This window comes from Camarhynchus parvulus, chromosome 2 (genome assembly GCF_901933205.1).
Source record: "Camarhynchus parvulus chromosome 2, STF_HiC, whole genome shotgun sequence".
NCBI classification, from domain to species: Eukaryota; Metazoa; Chordata; class Aves; order Passeriformes; family Thraupidae; genus Camarhynchus; species Camarhynchus parvulus.
Window position 1 is genome coordinate 46565237 of NC_044572.1, and position 16356 is coordinate 46581592.

At 39.9% G+C, this 16356-nt stretch overlaps 1 protein-coding gene across 1 annotated transcript in view; it reads left to right on the forward strand.

Moving 5' to 3' along the window:
* Positions 1 to 16356, forward strand: part of BMPER (BMP binding endothelial regulator) — a 147181-nt gene that overhangs the window by 86462 nt on the left and 44363 nt on the right. Inside the window, exons 12-13 of the mRNA XM_030969852.1 lie at positions 7240 to 7569; positions 14638 to 14974. Coding sequence (XP_030825712.1) covers positions 7240 to 7569; positions 14638 to 14974 — 667 coding nt within the window. The remainder of the gene's footprint in view (positions 1 to 7239; positions 7570 to 14637; positions 14975 to 16356) is intronic.

A 16356-nucleotide genomic window follows, 5' to 3' on the forward strand; every position in this document is an offset into this window, starting at 1 on the left:
TAATACTGAGCAGAGGAAGTGAAAGAGGATTCAACTAACTAGCAGTTGATTTCATGTTAGCTCAGTTGCACAGCAGAAGAAATTTGCATAGACCTTTGCTCACATATGACATACCATAGTGTCATGAGTTTATCAATCTCTATCTTGCCTCTTTTTTTGTTTCAGTCTCATTTAACCTTTCTTGTGTGTTCTTCCTGTGTTCTTCTGTAACATGAGGGGGGAGGAAAAGAGTGGGGCCAGCCATTCCATCAAAGCACAGGAGACCCTCTACTATAGGAGGTTCAAAAGAAAGTACAGTGACTCCTTCAGAAATGCTGTCAGAGTGTGATGACTTGTGATATTTGTTTCATGGAGGAAGGAGGCAAAAAGTTGCAGTTCTTCAAAGTTAAAATAACTTATCTAGGAGCCAGGTTACCTAAAATCTCAAAACTTCTTGGTGATATAAGAAGGGAATTCTCATTACTACAAACATGTGAAATTAAGGCCAGATCATTATTGCTTGTCCTCAGGCCATGCAGATCTGTAAAGAGCCTGGCTCCATCTTCCCAGTGACCTCTTTCTAGGTACTGGTAGCCTGCTATTAGGTCTCCCCAAGGGATAAACAACCTTGTTCCCTTATGGTAAGGGATCAAGGGTGTTAAGGGTCCTATCTGCATTGCACTGCCTGTGCTTGAGCCTAAGAGGCTCATCCCGTCTCACTGTCCCGTGCTCCACCATTGCACATGAAACAGAGGGGTCTTTTTTTACAGTTATCTCACTATGGACCCATTCAGTACTTGGAGAAGAGCTGTTTCCAAACTTTCATGATTAACAGGGCATTCTTGGCTTTTACAGAGAATGTGAGCAAGGAGTTTAAATACCCAGTGTCATACAGCAGTGGTGGCTACCACTAGCTGTTTTAACATTGGTATTTTAACCTTCACCATTTGCAAAGAATTATTTCCACCTTTGCAGCAGAAGTGCTGTAAATCTCATCACAACTGTCATCTGACAGTAATTGGAAACTTTGCTAATTCAGCCAGTTTCTGATAAGATGTACACACAGCCCCTTCCCTCACCCAGTCGCTCATGTTGATCCTGATCCTGTCTCCAAATACTAACACACCAAACATTTCTGGTGCTCCAGCCGATATTAATTTTCCAACGTAAAAACAACATAGGGAGGTACAAGAACGTACTGTACATGGGGGAGCTTTGAGTACAGTTTAAATGCAGCCAATTTCTATGAAGTGGGTCAAAACTAGTCATGTTGTGAAAGGATACACTTTAAACTGGAAAAAAAAAATAATCAAAGGATTATTTTCAAAGCAGTTTGTTGCAAAGAGAAAAAGTACCTCGTCTCCTGAAGGGCTGGAGAGTCTCTTTTGTCTACTGTTGCTGCAGTTAACTATAGTTAGTTTTGGCATGTTGCTTTTTAAGCTCCATGGCTGGCGTACAGTTATCACTAATTAAACACAGTGGTCATACCAGTGGAAAATTCAACAGTTTAGTTTATGCTGCTGTAAAAAATGTAATGAAATGTACTCTTTCGGGCTTGATTTAGAAAAATCACCACTGACGTCAATTCCATAAATTAGTAATCCTATGTTAGACCAAGGTCATTTTCATATTGAAAATAAGAGAAAACTAAACCTGGGTTCAAATAACATTGACAGACTGCTCTCAACTTCAGGCATAGATAGGAACTCGCAGTGGAAGTAAAATCTTTGTTCTTGACAAAGAAGAATTCAGAGGCCTTACTGAAATTACTGTGCACAGGATGAAAACTTATTACTAAAATCACGTAGATATACTTTAATCCTTATTAATAGTCCTACCACAATCTTACGCCAGTCATTGTGAGATTTTGTGGATGAAGTTTTTTCAAAGTGGACTGCAGTCATCTAGGTTTACATGTGCAGTACACATGATTAATCTTACAGTAAATGCTGCTTTTGGGACAGAAAATTTCGTTAATCACAAATCATTCCACAGCTTGTTTAATTGACAAAATGATCAACAGAGCTAAACCAAATTTAATGGCATTTGGACCCACCTTAGTAGTAAGAGGTTGGTACTTTCACTTGGTCCAACATCCTTTTTATATGTTTTTATAGAATTACTGAAAAAAGTGCTGACTTTCAGAGAACAGAAAAGAAAAAGAAACAAAGTGAGGTTATGCATTGTGAGTACCTGTAAGAGCAGGAAGTGGGTCTAAAGGACCGCATAGGTCCCTGTTTTTTCTGTTATTTCCTTTCCATGAAGAAATACAGCAACAAAAAGACTGCAATTATTTATTCATACTGGAATACTGTTCATGATTTACCTCCCATTTCGGCTGTGATGGCCTACTGTATAAATATGTATTTGGACAAATTGGAATAGCTATTTTATTTATGAAATAGACCATAAAGACTCCTGTGGAGTTTTTGACACCACACCTTGTAATGTGTATTATATCAAGCTGCACTATGCAGCAGTTATGAGGAAAGTCCTCTATGGCTATGCATTTTTTACAGAAAACCTAATGAAATTCTATTATGCGTGTTCTGTAGCTAGTTTTTAGAGGTTAATAATGTGTTCTGTTTGATTTAGGGCTTAATTCAGCATATGAGCTAATTACATTCAAAGTTTCATTTTATTTTTAAAAAGCTGGGATATTTTTGAATTATAGATCTGCAACCAGAACACCCTTCACTGGTAAACTTGTGTTTTTTCCTCCCTCTCCTTACTCAGAAAGTGTCCAGACCGATTTTAGTTATAATTTAAAGTATATTTTTCTTGGCCACTCTTAACTACCTACAAGCCCAGCAGAGTGTGACCAGACATCTGGACATCTTGGACTTCAATTGACTGCTCTGATCTCCTGAAAAAACAAAACAAGCTATTCCATGAGCACCAGAGCTAACAGAGCCTGGTTTCCTATGGATTTGTGTCCCATTTCCTTTATATCCCAACAAATAATAAACCCAGCTAGAGACAATATATCCTGTGGCTGGTCTGGAGCTACAAGTGTGCTAATTGCCCAGCCAATATGCTTGTGCTCTTGGCTGGTCAGGATGTGTGTGCTGACTGTCTGTCTGGCCTCCACCACGCAGTATATATATTTTTGCCTTTCTAAAAAGGCTAAATACTGTCTGGGGGAATGGAGGCACTGCGTGGAAGGCAGAAAGGCTCTTTTTGGCAACCACTTAGTTTAATAAGTGGTTCTTACCTGTACTCAGTGTACTGCTTAATAGAAATGAGTGGTCTTTCAGACTTTTATCCCTCCACATTGGCCAAATAGGTTGTGATTTTTTTTCTTTGTGAGAGTATGTTGAAACTTAGGAAATGCTAATGTGTTCTTTTCCATGCTGTTGCTTTTTTAGCTTCCTTTTTTGTACAGCTACATGTGTTTTCAAAAACACTGCCTTTTCTAATGAAAGTCACTATTTCATTTGAATGGGGAGCATGATTTGAAAATTCAAGGAAAACATGCCAACAGTTCTATAGTATTCACTTTTAGCACCTAAATACTATTATTAGTTGGCGAGTGAGCTGCAGAGCCTTAGGTGGGAGCTGAGCAAACTGCATTAATCACACACATAGTTTAATATTTTAGTCAAACGTGAAAGTGTGAAGTCCGAATTTAGTTGCTTAAAAAACAAATGTGAAAACTGCCAAGCTCCCAAAAGTTTTTATGAAGGTCTGAATATTGATTTGGGAGTAACATGCAGGACTTCCAAAAGAGATTTAGTGGTGTTTGCATCCAGCTCTCAATAATGTTTAATCAGAGTTGAGTGCCTGAGGCGTTTTGAAAATCACAGCCTCCTAAACATAGCTCTGGGGCCCTCTTTTGAAAAATCTGTGTTTTTCAAGGATAGAGAGGGAATGGGTAAATTTGCATTCATGTGCATATCTAGATGAGCAAAAGAAGACACCAAAGATCATGAATACCACATTCAAAATGAGAAAGAGGCGATGATTCTTCACTTCCTTTGCCCAAGGATGTTGTAGATGCTAAAAACAATTTTGGACTGGAAAAAATCACAGAAAATATTTCTATCAAAAGTTACTAAATGAATAGAAACCATGTCTAGATCCGAAAAGTCCCTAATTTGAAAGTAGTTGGAGGTTGGGGGTGTCTCAGGGGGAAATATTGTACAGAATAGCCCTTTTCTAGCTCTGCCTTAGACAGCTGACACACAGAGTGTTGGCAATAAGCTGGGAACAATTTAATCTAGGGAAAAAAGGAGAAGATCTACACCTGTGACCCTATACCTTGTTATTATAAGCTAGCAAAATTCATACTCCAGGGTTGGGGAACATAACTTTGGTGATGCAGCAGCACCTCTTCATCTGTTATGCCCCAATAGAGAAGATCAATGCTTCCAATGGATTTCAAAAATTGCCAAGTAAAAAGGTTGGTTTGTTTCAAAAGGGAAAAAGAAAAGGAAAAAGAAAAGAAAAAGAAGCAAACCATAAAATATGATGTGACTGAAACTCTCCCAAAAGGAAATAAACAACAACTCAAAAGCTAAAAATGGAAGGAATTCTTTTCACGTTGACAGTCTTGTTACACCCGGTATTTAAGGTTTATTTCTAGGCCAACCAGTTTTTCTTACTGGCAGTGCCTGAGTTATCACACACACTCTTGCAGGGTGTGGATTTATTTTTAAACACCACAATTTTAGCAAACCTTTCAAGAATATTTTACACAGTGATATCAGAGAATCAATTATTCAGACTGTTTTTAGGTGGATTTTCCCTCCTCCATTTCCTTGGTTATTAAAGAAAACAGCAAAGTTTGGATCAGACCTTCAGCTATCCAGTCCAAAATACATTTTTAACTGCACGGCATCAAATTGACATATGACGTGACATGATGTAACATAACATAAAACAGCATTACTCTGCATAGCACATTAGAAATTAAAAATAAATATTTCCTTTGGATCCCATTGGTACTATCAATTATACTTGCACATCTCTAAATTATGTTTGTTCCTCTCATGTCTTGCCTCTTAGTCACTTGCTTAGGTGAAGACCAGCCTCCTCCTCCTCCCAGTAGGTTGGTTAAAAACATGTATAACATGTCCACATTCTTGGATTTAGAAACACAGAGAAAAATCTGGTCTTTCCTCTAGAATCTTCACTGATGTTTGGCTGATTTTTTTTCATAAAAGTTTTGGTAAAAGTTGTCATATAATTTAAGAAAAAATTAAAGCTGGAATAGTTTAAGTACAGTCTGAGCTTGTAATAATGTGTATCTTAATACTCATCATGCAGATTCTTAGATGTATACATAAGGAAATCAGAAACATGTTAAGATGATTTAGTAATGGGTAAAGTCAGATGGTCTCCATACAAAATCTATAGATTATTTTTCCTATTGGTAAAAATTATGTTATTAATTAAAATCCATATAGTTCCTGCCAATTTATGGAGAATCAATTAATCTTTTAATGATCTTTGGAAAGCAGTTATTGACATTCTCATTGGTATCAGTGAGGAAAAGAAAACTCACAGAAGTGCACATTTTTAAAAGCACTCTTTTGCCTAAATGTCTTGGTTTTCAGGATCTGCCTAAAGTCTATCAGGCCTGTTTTCTGGAGATGCTGATCAAATATGGACCATTTTGATTTCTGATGGAGTTGTCAATATGATGTCCTTGAGAAATTGATTTGGTCCCTAGTTGCCAGACACTCCAGTAAAGAGGAGTAATAATGATGCCAAGATGAGTTACTGGCATAGCTAAAGAAGCATGCATGTGGCCAATTAGGGGTAGAGTACAAATCACCCAGGTACACAGGTGTGATGGCTCTGCACCATGCAGTGAAGAGAAAGTGAGATTAGGCTTTAGAAGACATTCGGTGTAGCAGGGACAGACCAAAACTGCAGCAGGTTGCCAGAGGTGGCAATGGAGCTGCTGTTACTACTACTCTTTATGGACGGGTTAGATAAACATCTGTCAGGAGTAATATAGGTGCAGGTGATTCTTCATTGCAGCTGGAGAAAAAAAAAGGTAATGTTTCCTGGGGCCTCCTTCAGCTCCATTTTCTGTGTCTCCATGTAGGTTTCCTTGGGTGCTCTTTACAGCTAGAAAAACACCAGAAAGTTTAGTTACTTTAGCATAGCACTCTGCTAAGGCTGAAAAAACTCTGTTGGGAAAGGTCTAGTTGGGAACACCTGTTGGGAAGTTAGAACTGTATTGCACTCCATGGGAGGAATTCCATTCCCCTTCTCCATAACATTCATGTCTCCTTCTTTTTTGTAGATTTGAATTTGGCTTTTTTTAAGCTGGTTTTTCAAGCAAGCCATTTTTAATTAAACAGACATCATCTTTCAAAAGCAGCCTTAGCCCGTGGGTATACAGCTGGCAATAGCAGTGTGCATTTCTCTGCCTTGAGACTCCTTCTTCCAGGAATACCAGCAATGTGGTTAGAATCTATTGTTATACCAGAAGACTGCAAGGCAAATATATTTGCTGCTATCTTTGGTTGTGAGGCAATTCAATCAGTTGCTGGGTAGCTGCAGGGTAACTCAGCATCATTGCTGTGAATATGGAAATGCTCTGTCTTTGGGCTGTGAGTTCTCTGGCCAGCATATGGCTTCAAACATCCATAAGAGGTCTTCATCCATTTGTAATCATGCAAATGATTGGTAGAGACACCATGCTCTTTGGCAGTCATTGCATCATGTTAGTCATGTACTACTGACTTTTAGTTGGTAGTGTGATATCAATAACTACTACAAGTCAGTTGTGTATAAACAACATTACAATAGCTTGTAACACTGAAAAAAGATGCTGGTTCTACAGGTATTTTGGGGAAAAGACATGTAAACACATCTAGTTTACAAATGTACAATATTTATAAATGTACAATATTTATAAATGTATATATGTAAAATATGAACTGATCCAGCTCCTGCTAAAGTGATCTGATGGTTTTTAATTTCAGTGAGTTACTGAAATTTGAAAAAGTTCACAGGCATTGTAATAACCTAAACTGTACATTATGTTTAAGGGGCAAAGTTACAGCTTAGCCTTCCTATGCTGCCCCAGGGATGAACTGGCCTTTGTTAGCAGCCACTTTGAGAAAGACTTCTAAAGCAATGAAGCTTTTGTTTTTCAAAGATATATTTAATCCCTGAGGGCACCAGTCAAAATCTACCCTGTAGAGCAGGTAGATTAGGTGAGAGCAGCATCTCTAAGTTCTTATCAACTGCTTTTTTCCAACTTTGATTGATATGGCGCTTTTGTTTCTCACTCACCTGCAGAGCCTGGAGTTTGCACTGTATTTGGAGATCCTCACTACAACACTTTTGATGGACGGACATTTAACTTTCAGGGAACATGTCAGTACGTTTTGACAAAAGACTGCTCCTCCTCTGCCTCACCCTTTCAGGTGCTGGTAAAAAACGATGCCCGTCGGACCCGTTCTTTCTCCTGGACAAAGTCTGTGGACCTTGTGTTGGGCAGAAGCACAATCAGCCTCCAGCAGCACCTCACAGTGAAGTGGAATGGGACCCGAATTTCACTACCTTGCGAGACACCACAATTTCACATCGATTTGGATGGTTATTTGCTGAAAGTGACAACCAAAGCAGGTAAGACAAGTATGTGTGCATCTGTGTATGTGTTTGTGTGTGTGTCTTCTTTCTCTCTGAAGAACTTCTGAAGTTCAGCATGAACAATAGTCAGTAAAAAAACATGATAGCAGTAATAAATAGCATTATAACTCTTTAGAGATCAGAGAAACCCACAGTGCTTTCAAAATTCCCACAGCCCACAAGCAGACAGAAATCCCAGCTATGAGTTTGAAGCCTGGAGGATGTTGCTAAGCTGTGTTTCATTCTGCAGCTGATAATTAGCTGCCCAAACAGACAAATGTGCCATGACTTTCACTTCCAGTAACTTAAAAGTGGCTTATGGAGAGTATGGTGGGTTGACCCTGGCTGGACATCAACCAAACATGCCTACCAAAGCCACTGTATCACTTGCCTCCTCACCTGGACAGGAAGGAGAAAATAGAGTTGAAAACTTGTGGTTCAAGATAAGGACTGGTAGATATCACTCAGCAATTACAACTGTGACAAAAAATAGACTCCATTTGGGGAAATTAGTTTAATTTATTGCCAATAATATTAGGGTAGGATAATGAGAAATGAAGTAAAATCTTCAAAAAGCCTCCACGCTCCCAATCCCTTTCTTCACAAACTTAACTTTACTCCTGATTCTCTTTACCTCCTCCTGCCCTGAGTGGTGTAGGGGGATTGGGAATGGGATTTGCAGCCAGTCCATCACACATATTGTATCTACCAGTTCTTCCTCCTCACGGGGAGAACTCCTCACACTCATTCTTTGCTCCAGCATGGGCTCCCTTCTACAGGAGACAGTTCTATGCAAAGTTCTCCAATGTGAGTCTCTCCCATGGGCTGTATTTCTTCATAAACTTAAAAAATGCAGGTCCTTTCCACAGAGTGCAGCCCTCCAGGAACAGACTCCAATGTGGATTCCCCATGAAGTCACAAGTCCTGCTAGAAAATATACTCTAGGGTGGGCCCCTCTCTTCATGGCTTCCCATGGGGTCACAGTCTCCTGGCATGCATCTGCTCCAGTGTGGGGTTACCCAGGGGCTGCAGCTGGATGCCTACTCCAGCATGGACCTCCATGGGCTGCAGGAGGGCAGCCTTGTCTCACTCTGGGCTGCAGGGGAATATCTGCTTCACCCTCCTTCTCTGCTGACTGTGGAATTGTTTATCTTACACTCTCTCTCCTCTTTCTGACTCTAGTTGCACAGGGCTTTTCTCCCCCTTCTTAAATATGTTATCCCGGAGGTGCTACCACTGTTGCCAAGGCCGAGCCCATCTTGGAGCCAGCTGGAATTGGTCCATCTCGGAGACAGCTGCAATTGGCTCTGTTGGACATGGGGGAAGTTTCTGGCAGCCTCTCACAGAAGCCACCCCTGTAGCTCTCTCCTTCCAAAATCTTACCATAAAAACTCAATACATGGTATCGTTTGATACTTACAGATAAGAACAGAGAAAATATCAGTTCTTAAACATAAAATTCATGTTTTTCAAAGTTGCAGCAATGTATCTTGCAGTTAAGGTGATCAAGTATATATTCATAGTTATAGATGGCTGGAATGAGTTTAAGTTGTAAAATTATGGAAATATTTCACTGTCCAGCAAAATGGAGGCACTGGTTTGAAAAAGAAAGGCCTAATTTACTGTTCAGTGCCATCTTATTTGGCTTGCTTTATGCCCAAGTAAGAAGTTGTCTGCAAGGAACAAACATCACAAGCAAGAGGAAATGAGAAACTATAGAATTTTTTCACCAGGAGAAAAAAAATTGGAGAAATTTCTGTTTCAGAAGGATTTAAAAAAATATATGCTTTCCCAGTGTAGGGTGAAAAAAGAGAGGGAGGAAGTAATACAAAATAAGCAAAACTGCTGCACCAGAAGTAAAATTTCTACTTTATTTCTAGAAAAAGGGAAGGGAAGTAGCATTCTCTCAGGTCTTTTGAGTCTTAGAAAATACATTATTTGTCAAAATGCTAAATTGTCAAAATGATAAAAAGTAAGAGGACTTACTTTTGTTTTGATAAACTGTTCTGAAACTATAGTATCTTTGCGTAGATAAATACTGAGGGGGAGTTTAAAACTTTCTCATTAGCATGTGTTAGGTACTACTGTAGTCCAGAGAGATTTCTCTTACACAGTGAAGTACTGTTTCAGTGAGGATACTGTTTACTGTTAGTTCAATTAAATGCCATGTGAAAGCAGTGAAACCAGTCTTTCTTATGGAGTGACACGGTCACAGGCATGACGCATAGTCATACTCATTATCTAGCATAATTTTTTTTCAGGGGGGACACTAGCACCCGCTGTTGAGCTGAGAGTTTAGACACCTGTTCATATCGCCTCTGGAAAAGTGAGTCTGCATAATGTGGATTCCAGCTCTGGGCTCATTCCTCAAAGTGGCAATGCAGATTTTTGTGGCTGTCTGTAAAATGCACACAAGTTGACCATTATTCGCAACTTCTAATTAGAAGCATCTTGAGGGTTTTTCTTTGCAGCCAGCTGAACACCCTGAATTCAGGCGACGTGGATTTCATTAGCCAACCACAGGCCAAGGAAGGGTTTTCAACTGAAGATGAATGACAGCTAATCCTGCTGCTATTTCATTTGTCTCTGGTGCAAGCCTAATAAATGACTGCACACATCTTTGTCCATGTGTTGGCAGAGGAAGTGCAAACATGGCATATGACAACATAGCAAACAGTGTAATCACTGCAAATTATAGCCTAAATAATTCCTCCTCTTAACGGAGCAGGATCAGGTTTCTCTTGCTGAATACAGCGTGATGGGCCAAGTCCTACTTTCTTCAGCACATAAGGCCTGAGAAGTAGCAGAATGACCTGGCTCCATTTTGCTGGGAGAGGACAAGCAGCAGAGAGGCTGTAGAGAGGAAGAATGTGCTGAGTAGAACTGGTTTAAAGGCAAACATTTTGTTCCAGAGGAAGTTCTGAGTACCTGGGGAAAAAAATTGGAGAAATTTCTGTTTCAGAAGGAAACATGGATTTTTAAAAATATATGCTTTCCCAGTGTAGGGTGAAAAAAAGAGAGAGGAAGTAATGAAAAATAAGCAAAACTGCTGCACCAGAAGTAAAATTCAAAGTAAAATTGGGCTGGGAAATGCAGGGTCTAGTCCTTACAGCTCAGCCAGCATTCCCACGGATTTTGGTTTTCCTTTTGCGGAGCTGGGAATTGAGCCTTAGATAAAACAGACAAGCCCAAAGATTCAGGAAGTCTTGTGGTCCCTGGCTACAGGGCAGTGTGCATGGCAGGGCAGTCTTGGAGTTTTATACCCTGATCATTCAGGCTTCCAGGCAGCCCACCAGGCGAGCTGGCAGGAAACCAGCTTGGAGCCTTGCCGGTGCTGTGTTGGAAGTTCATTGAATATGATATGTCTCCCTGAAGCATTTCAGTTCTGATGAATTGGCATTTTCCAGTGAAAACCTGTTTTGTTGCTAAATTCCTCACCAGCTGTAGCCCTGGATGGCACGCAGCAGCAGTCCTTGCACTCTGCACTGGCAGCTATGGGTGTGCTTGGGGTGTTGAGTCCTTATCTAAATTTGTGTGCTAGAAAGACAAAGTGTCTTTGGTAGGTAACATGGGGCTGGTGTTACTTACCCATTCCTCTATTGCACAAGCATTTTGTTGTTCTTGTTTCTGCACTATCTTTTGCACAAAGCCATTTTGCTGCATTTTTTCTGTACTACTTTGACATTAAATGTCTGGGGAAGAGTTGTTTGCGAGTTCTTGAGGATGCCTTTAAACCTCAAGGATGTAATGAAAAATCATGCAGAACAATTGATAAAAGGTCCTATAATGGGCAACTCAGTGGCTGATATGCATAAATCCAGAAGGGTTTTTTTTAATGGAGTAGAGCAGATAATATGCCAAGTTAAAAAATCGAGTAACAAGTTGGTTGAGCATCCTTCAAAGAGAAGGAGTAATTGGAAAAAATGAAAAAGTAACTCAGAGAATATTCCTTTTCTGCACATCCCCAGATGGGACAGATGTTGCATCCTTTGGCTTCTCATCTCTTGGTTTCTGGTTCTTGTCCAAGTGAATGGGAAACTCATTCATTTTGGGCGGGGGGAAGAAAGGGGGGTATAGGCACCAAGAAAATCTTCCAAACAGTTTCTGCCTGCCAACGAGACCATTTCAAACGCTGCTCTGTAGCATAATCCCATCTGTCACAGCTCTTACTGGTTTACAGAAACTAACTGGACTTTCTGCTTGTGAACGAACAAAAGGCACACACTGCACAGTGTGATCAGGCTCCAACAAAATTATCATGCATGTAGGGGTAAATACCCTTCCTTGTTACTCCAAGAAGGAATAAGCTCTGTTATGGACAGAAACCTTTAGGCTCTTCATCAAAGCCAGAAATTACCCTTCCATCTAAGCAATTACAGCAGAATAAAGTGTAATTAAGCCATACCAGCTAGAGGAAAGTACATCCATATGGCAGTTACACAGTGAGTCTCTTGAATGAAATCCAGTAATCAAGGCAGGAATCTCTAGATTTAAAAATGTGCATTTTTACATGCTAAGAAGAAAAGCGATAATTTCATGTTTCTTTTGCAGGTCTACAAAAGCAACATGTAACAAGTAAGTTAACTCAGGGAAAGAGGACATAAATGCTCAGAAAATTTTTCAAGTTAACCTTTCATAATTAATGTATTTTAACTGAAGGTCAGTAAGTTTTGTTTTAAGAAAAAAGAATAGTCTTAAAAGCAAACTTAAGGCAGAATCCTTACCCAGTCTTTTCTGACTTTGTTTAAAGTAGGGAGCTTCTGAGGGAGCTTCTCTGGGGAAAAAACTTGAACATAGCCTTAAAGCTTTAGTTATTTTCTGAAAAGAACTGTCTGAGAATTTGGATCTTGATGCTTTAAACTTTGAGAAAGTTTATGTGATTCTCAAGTCTGAAGAAATCTTGGTTTATAAGTTAATGGCAAGTATTTTCTAAATACCAGCACAGCAGTATTAATCTTGTGTCTGCAAATCAAGTTGTGTTTTGTTTTGTTCAGTGTTGTCAGAAGCAAAGACAGCTGGATTTTGAATTTGTCCAGCAGTGATAATGTATGAAGCAGTTTAAAAGGCAGCTTTCCCCCTTGCCACTGTGTTGGCCTCATTAACAGTTGCAGTCTTGCACAATTTCTCAGTTGGCTGGGTGTAAAGTGCCTTTGGAGGAGGAGACAGTGGCCCCATCCATGCTGGGTTTATGAGGTAATTTGCAACTGATTTCAGGCATAGTTAGCGCAGGATACATTTGTGCTACCATTGCTAAGCTATGGTGGTAAGAAAACAGTGTAATAGACTGCAGTGACAGGTAATGCAGAATTACCTTCACAGCCTTGATTAGTAAATCATTCCCAAAGCTCTTGGAGACGTGGTGTAACCTATACAAGCCCTGGGGCAGGATGTTAAGATCGCACCCTTCTATAGCCATAATTTCCTCTTGAACCTCACCCTGTTCCTCTGCAGCACGGGTAGGAATTGTCATAGGAGACAATGGGATGTGTTACTGAAGGAAGGATTCCAGCTTTGAATGACTGAGTCACTGGTATGTTAATTACTTGCATGAGGATAGGGTAGGATTTGGATCACACAGTGACAAGCACTGATTTACCAGGGGAAAGGGTGGTGCTAAGCCAGCCCACACAGCAAATGAAGAAAGCTGGAGTGAAGCCCTGGTCCTGCACCACAGAATGATGCTCTTTGGTATTCTTGGCTAAGCAGGGGGAACAGGGGTAAAATCTGGATTATCCTGTTGAAAAGCAAGATCTTGTGTTTATCCTTAACTAATGGCTGCTCACAGGTATTTTATGAGAATAAGTTAATATCAGCAAAATGATTTGTGATCTTCAGATACAGGGTTCCTGCAGATGTGACATAGAAGGATTCAGGAGACAGTGGAAATAATTACCAGAAAGGCCATTTTTTGGGTAGAAGTTGAGCAGCAATGTTTCTTGGTGTTGTTTTTATCCCAAATGATATCAAAATGGTTTTCCCTTATGAGCTGCCAATTTACTCCTCAAAGAATGGAATGCGTTTAATTTACAGTCGCACCAGAAAAAACTAGGAGTTTAGTCTCCACCTTATTTCTGGCCCCTCTAGAGTATCTCTGGGAACAGAAAAACATTCAGAAAGTAGTTTATTTCCTCTGCATTAGACAATCTGTTGTGATCCAGAGCTGCCTATTTTACTCCATCAAAGGGCCTAAACAGCTGACTTAAACTAGACACCTAGCTTTTAGATAGGTACAGACAGATAAAATGGGTGTCAGTCACAAAAAGTAACTCTGATTTTGATGTTCCAGAAGTGCCAAACCTTCCTATAAAGCAAATTGTAGGAGAGGGCTTACATCCCAGCCACTAGGTGAAGGTTTGATGTTTACCATAATTTCTGTTTTGCTAACTTATGCAGACAAAAAGCTGGTAATTAATGCCTTTTGAGTGAACAGTTTGAATCCAATCCAGAATGCTTTCTTACATCAGTTTTGCCATCTGATATATCTTTGTTGTAATCTTTTTAACTCTTTTTACTCCCCCAAAATAAGGCAACTTGTATTGGAACAGTTGTATTCACTCCAATGAGCGATCAGTGTCAGCTTTGTAGGCAAGAGTAGGATGTTTCCCATAAGGTTACAGCTGGAGTCTCATGGGTCATGGACATCTTTGTATTAACACTACCTGTGCAATAGGTAACAATGGTTGAAATTCTGGGCCCCCTGCAAAATCAGCTAGAAATTTACCATAGCAAGTTCAACTTGCAGGATTTTGCAAGAGCCCTCCTTTGATATTGATATCCTGCCTTGGCCTCATATTTTTTAGGATAACCCCATTCATTAGCAAGAAAGAACAAAAATAAGAAGAGATAGGCATGCATGTATTGTAATTGACTGTAATTCAAGAAACACTGCACTTGCCAGAGGCACTTACTGGGATATAGAAATCTAACAGCATTATCAGAACTAAGCCAATGGCTTTGTTCAGGATCCCATTAACACTGTTTCACAAACATAAGGTGCAGTTTGTTATCCTCAATTTCTTCTTCTCTCTCTTTTTTTTTTTTTTTTTGGTCTTATTATTTTATTAGGCTTGGAAATCTCGTGGGATGGAGACAGTTTTGTGGAAGTCATGGCTGCACCTCATCTGAAAGGCAAACTCTGTGGTTTGTGTGGCAATTACAATGGGCACAAGCGAGATGACCTGATTGGAGGGGATGGGAATTTTAAGTTTGATGTGGATGACTTCGCTGAATCCTGGCGCGTGGAGTCCAACGAGTTCTGCAGCCGCCCGCAGAGGAAACCCCTGCCTGAGCTCTGCCATGGGACAGTCAGGGTGAAACTCCGAGCTCATCGAGAATGCCAGAAACTCAAAGCCTGGGAGTTCCAGAGCTGTCATTCAACAGTGGATTATACCACCTTTTACCGGTAAGCGTGGCTTGCTGTGGAGGGAGGTACTAGGTTACTGTGTGATGAGAAAAATCAGATAGTAGGCCCAGTTTCAGTAGCACTTGAACACATGTTGAGATATGTTTGTTAAGAATTAATATACAAGTTTATATTATGGGAGGTTTTCTGAGTCCAGAACCAGAAGATGGTCCTGAGCAAATAGACCTGAGCAGCCAACAGTGAGAAAGAAAGGCAGGCTTGTGATAAGCTAGAGAAAAAGTACTTTTGGAGACTGAAGAAAGAGGGAGAAGAGACTTCAAAACATTTTTGTAAACTCCCTCTGATTTCAAACTCAGTTGTAAAGTTGCGGCTGACTTCAATTGCTATTGCTTGTGGTCCATAGAAGTGTGTCTTCCCAGAAACATTTTGAAAATTACTTTATTAAAGCAAGGATATTAAATATGTCTAATGCCTCTTGGATGGTGTGGTTTGTGGGTTGAGAGTTTGAAAGGGGACCGTTAACAAAAAATTCCATGCATGGCCTGTCCTGCCCTGGGAGAAAAGAAAGACAGATGAGGATCTAGAATCCTTGTCTGAAAGAATTATTAAAGATTTTTTTTAATCTTTAAAATGGTTTAAGTCTAAGCCGCAAAGACGTATTTTCTCTTTTTTAATTGGCATGAGTTTATTTTCCCCTCACTCAGTAAATACAATTGTCTAATCTTTGGATTGCCTGACATAAAAGGTAAGAGCAAGCTGAGTCGCAGTTGTATGGTTGTGGATGAAGCTGCCTGATCTCTGTGCTCCCAGCTTTCCCCACTTGGTCACATTCACTGTTTGATTTACTAGGAAAAGCTTTCTAGAATGACTCAATTTCCCTTATGAATTGCCTTTCCTCTTTTTTTATAATGAGACAGAAAGATGTTTATCTAATCCAGCAGAATACATCTGAGACTGGGAAATGCTAGAAGAAACATACAGCCTGGCTTGTAGTCTGTGTGCCTCTGCACTTATTTTGCTATGGTGTATCCCTGTGCTAGGAGCCTGGCAAAAGTAAAGGTTATATTGTGTGCAGGTTATGACACTTGATCTTTTCCAATGGCTGAAGGCACAACAGAGAGCACTAGAGAAGCTAACACACACACAGGTTCTGCTGAATGCATTTCAGCAACATTCCCATCTCACTTCCATCGTCTTTTAAAGGTAAGTGGTGACAATGCAAATGGAAGACAGGTGCAGAGAGATTTGTTTAATTTTGCAGTGGATTTTTTGTTCCTTTTTTAAAGTAGCACATGATTAATGTAGTGCAATACACTTCCTGACGCCAGAGCAGAAGGTGATTTATATTTTGGCTACAACAGTCAAAAAAATCCTACATGCTTGCACTCAAGAATTAGCATGGAGCTTTTCTGTTCCTTTAA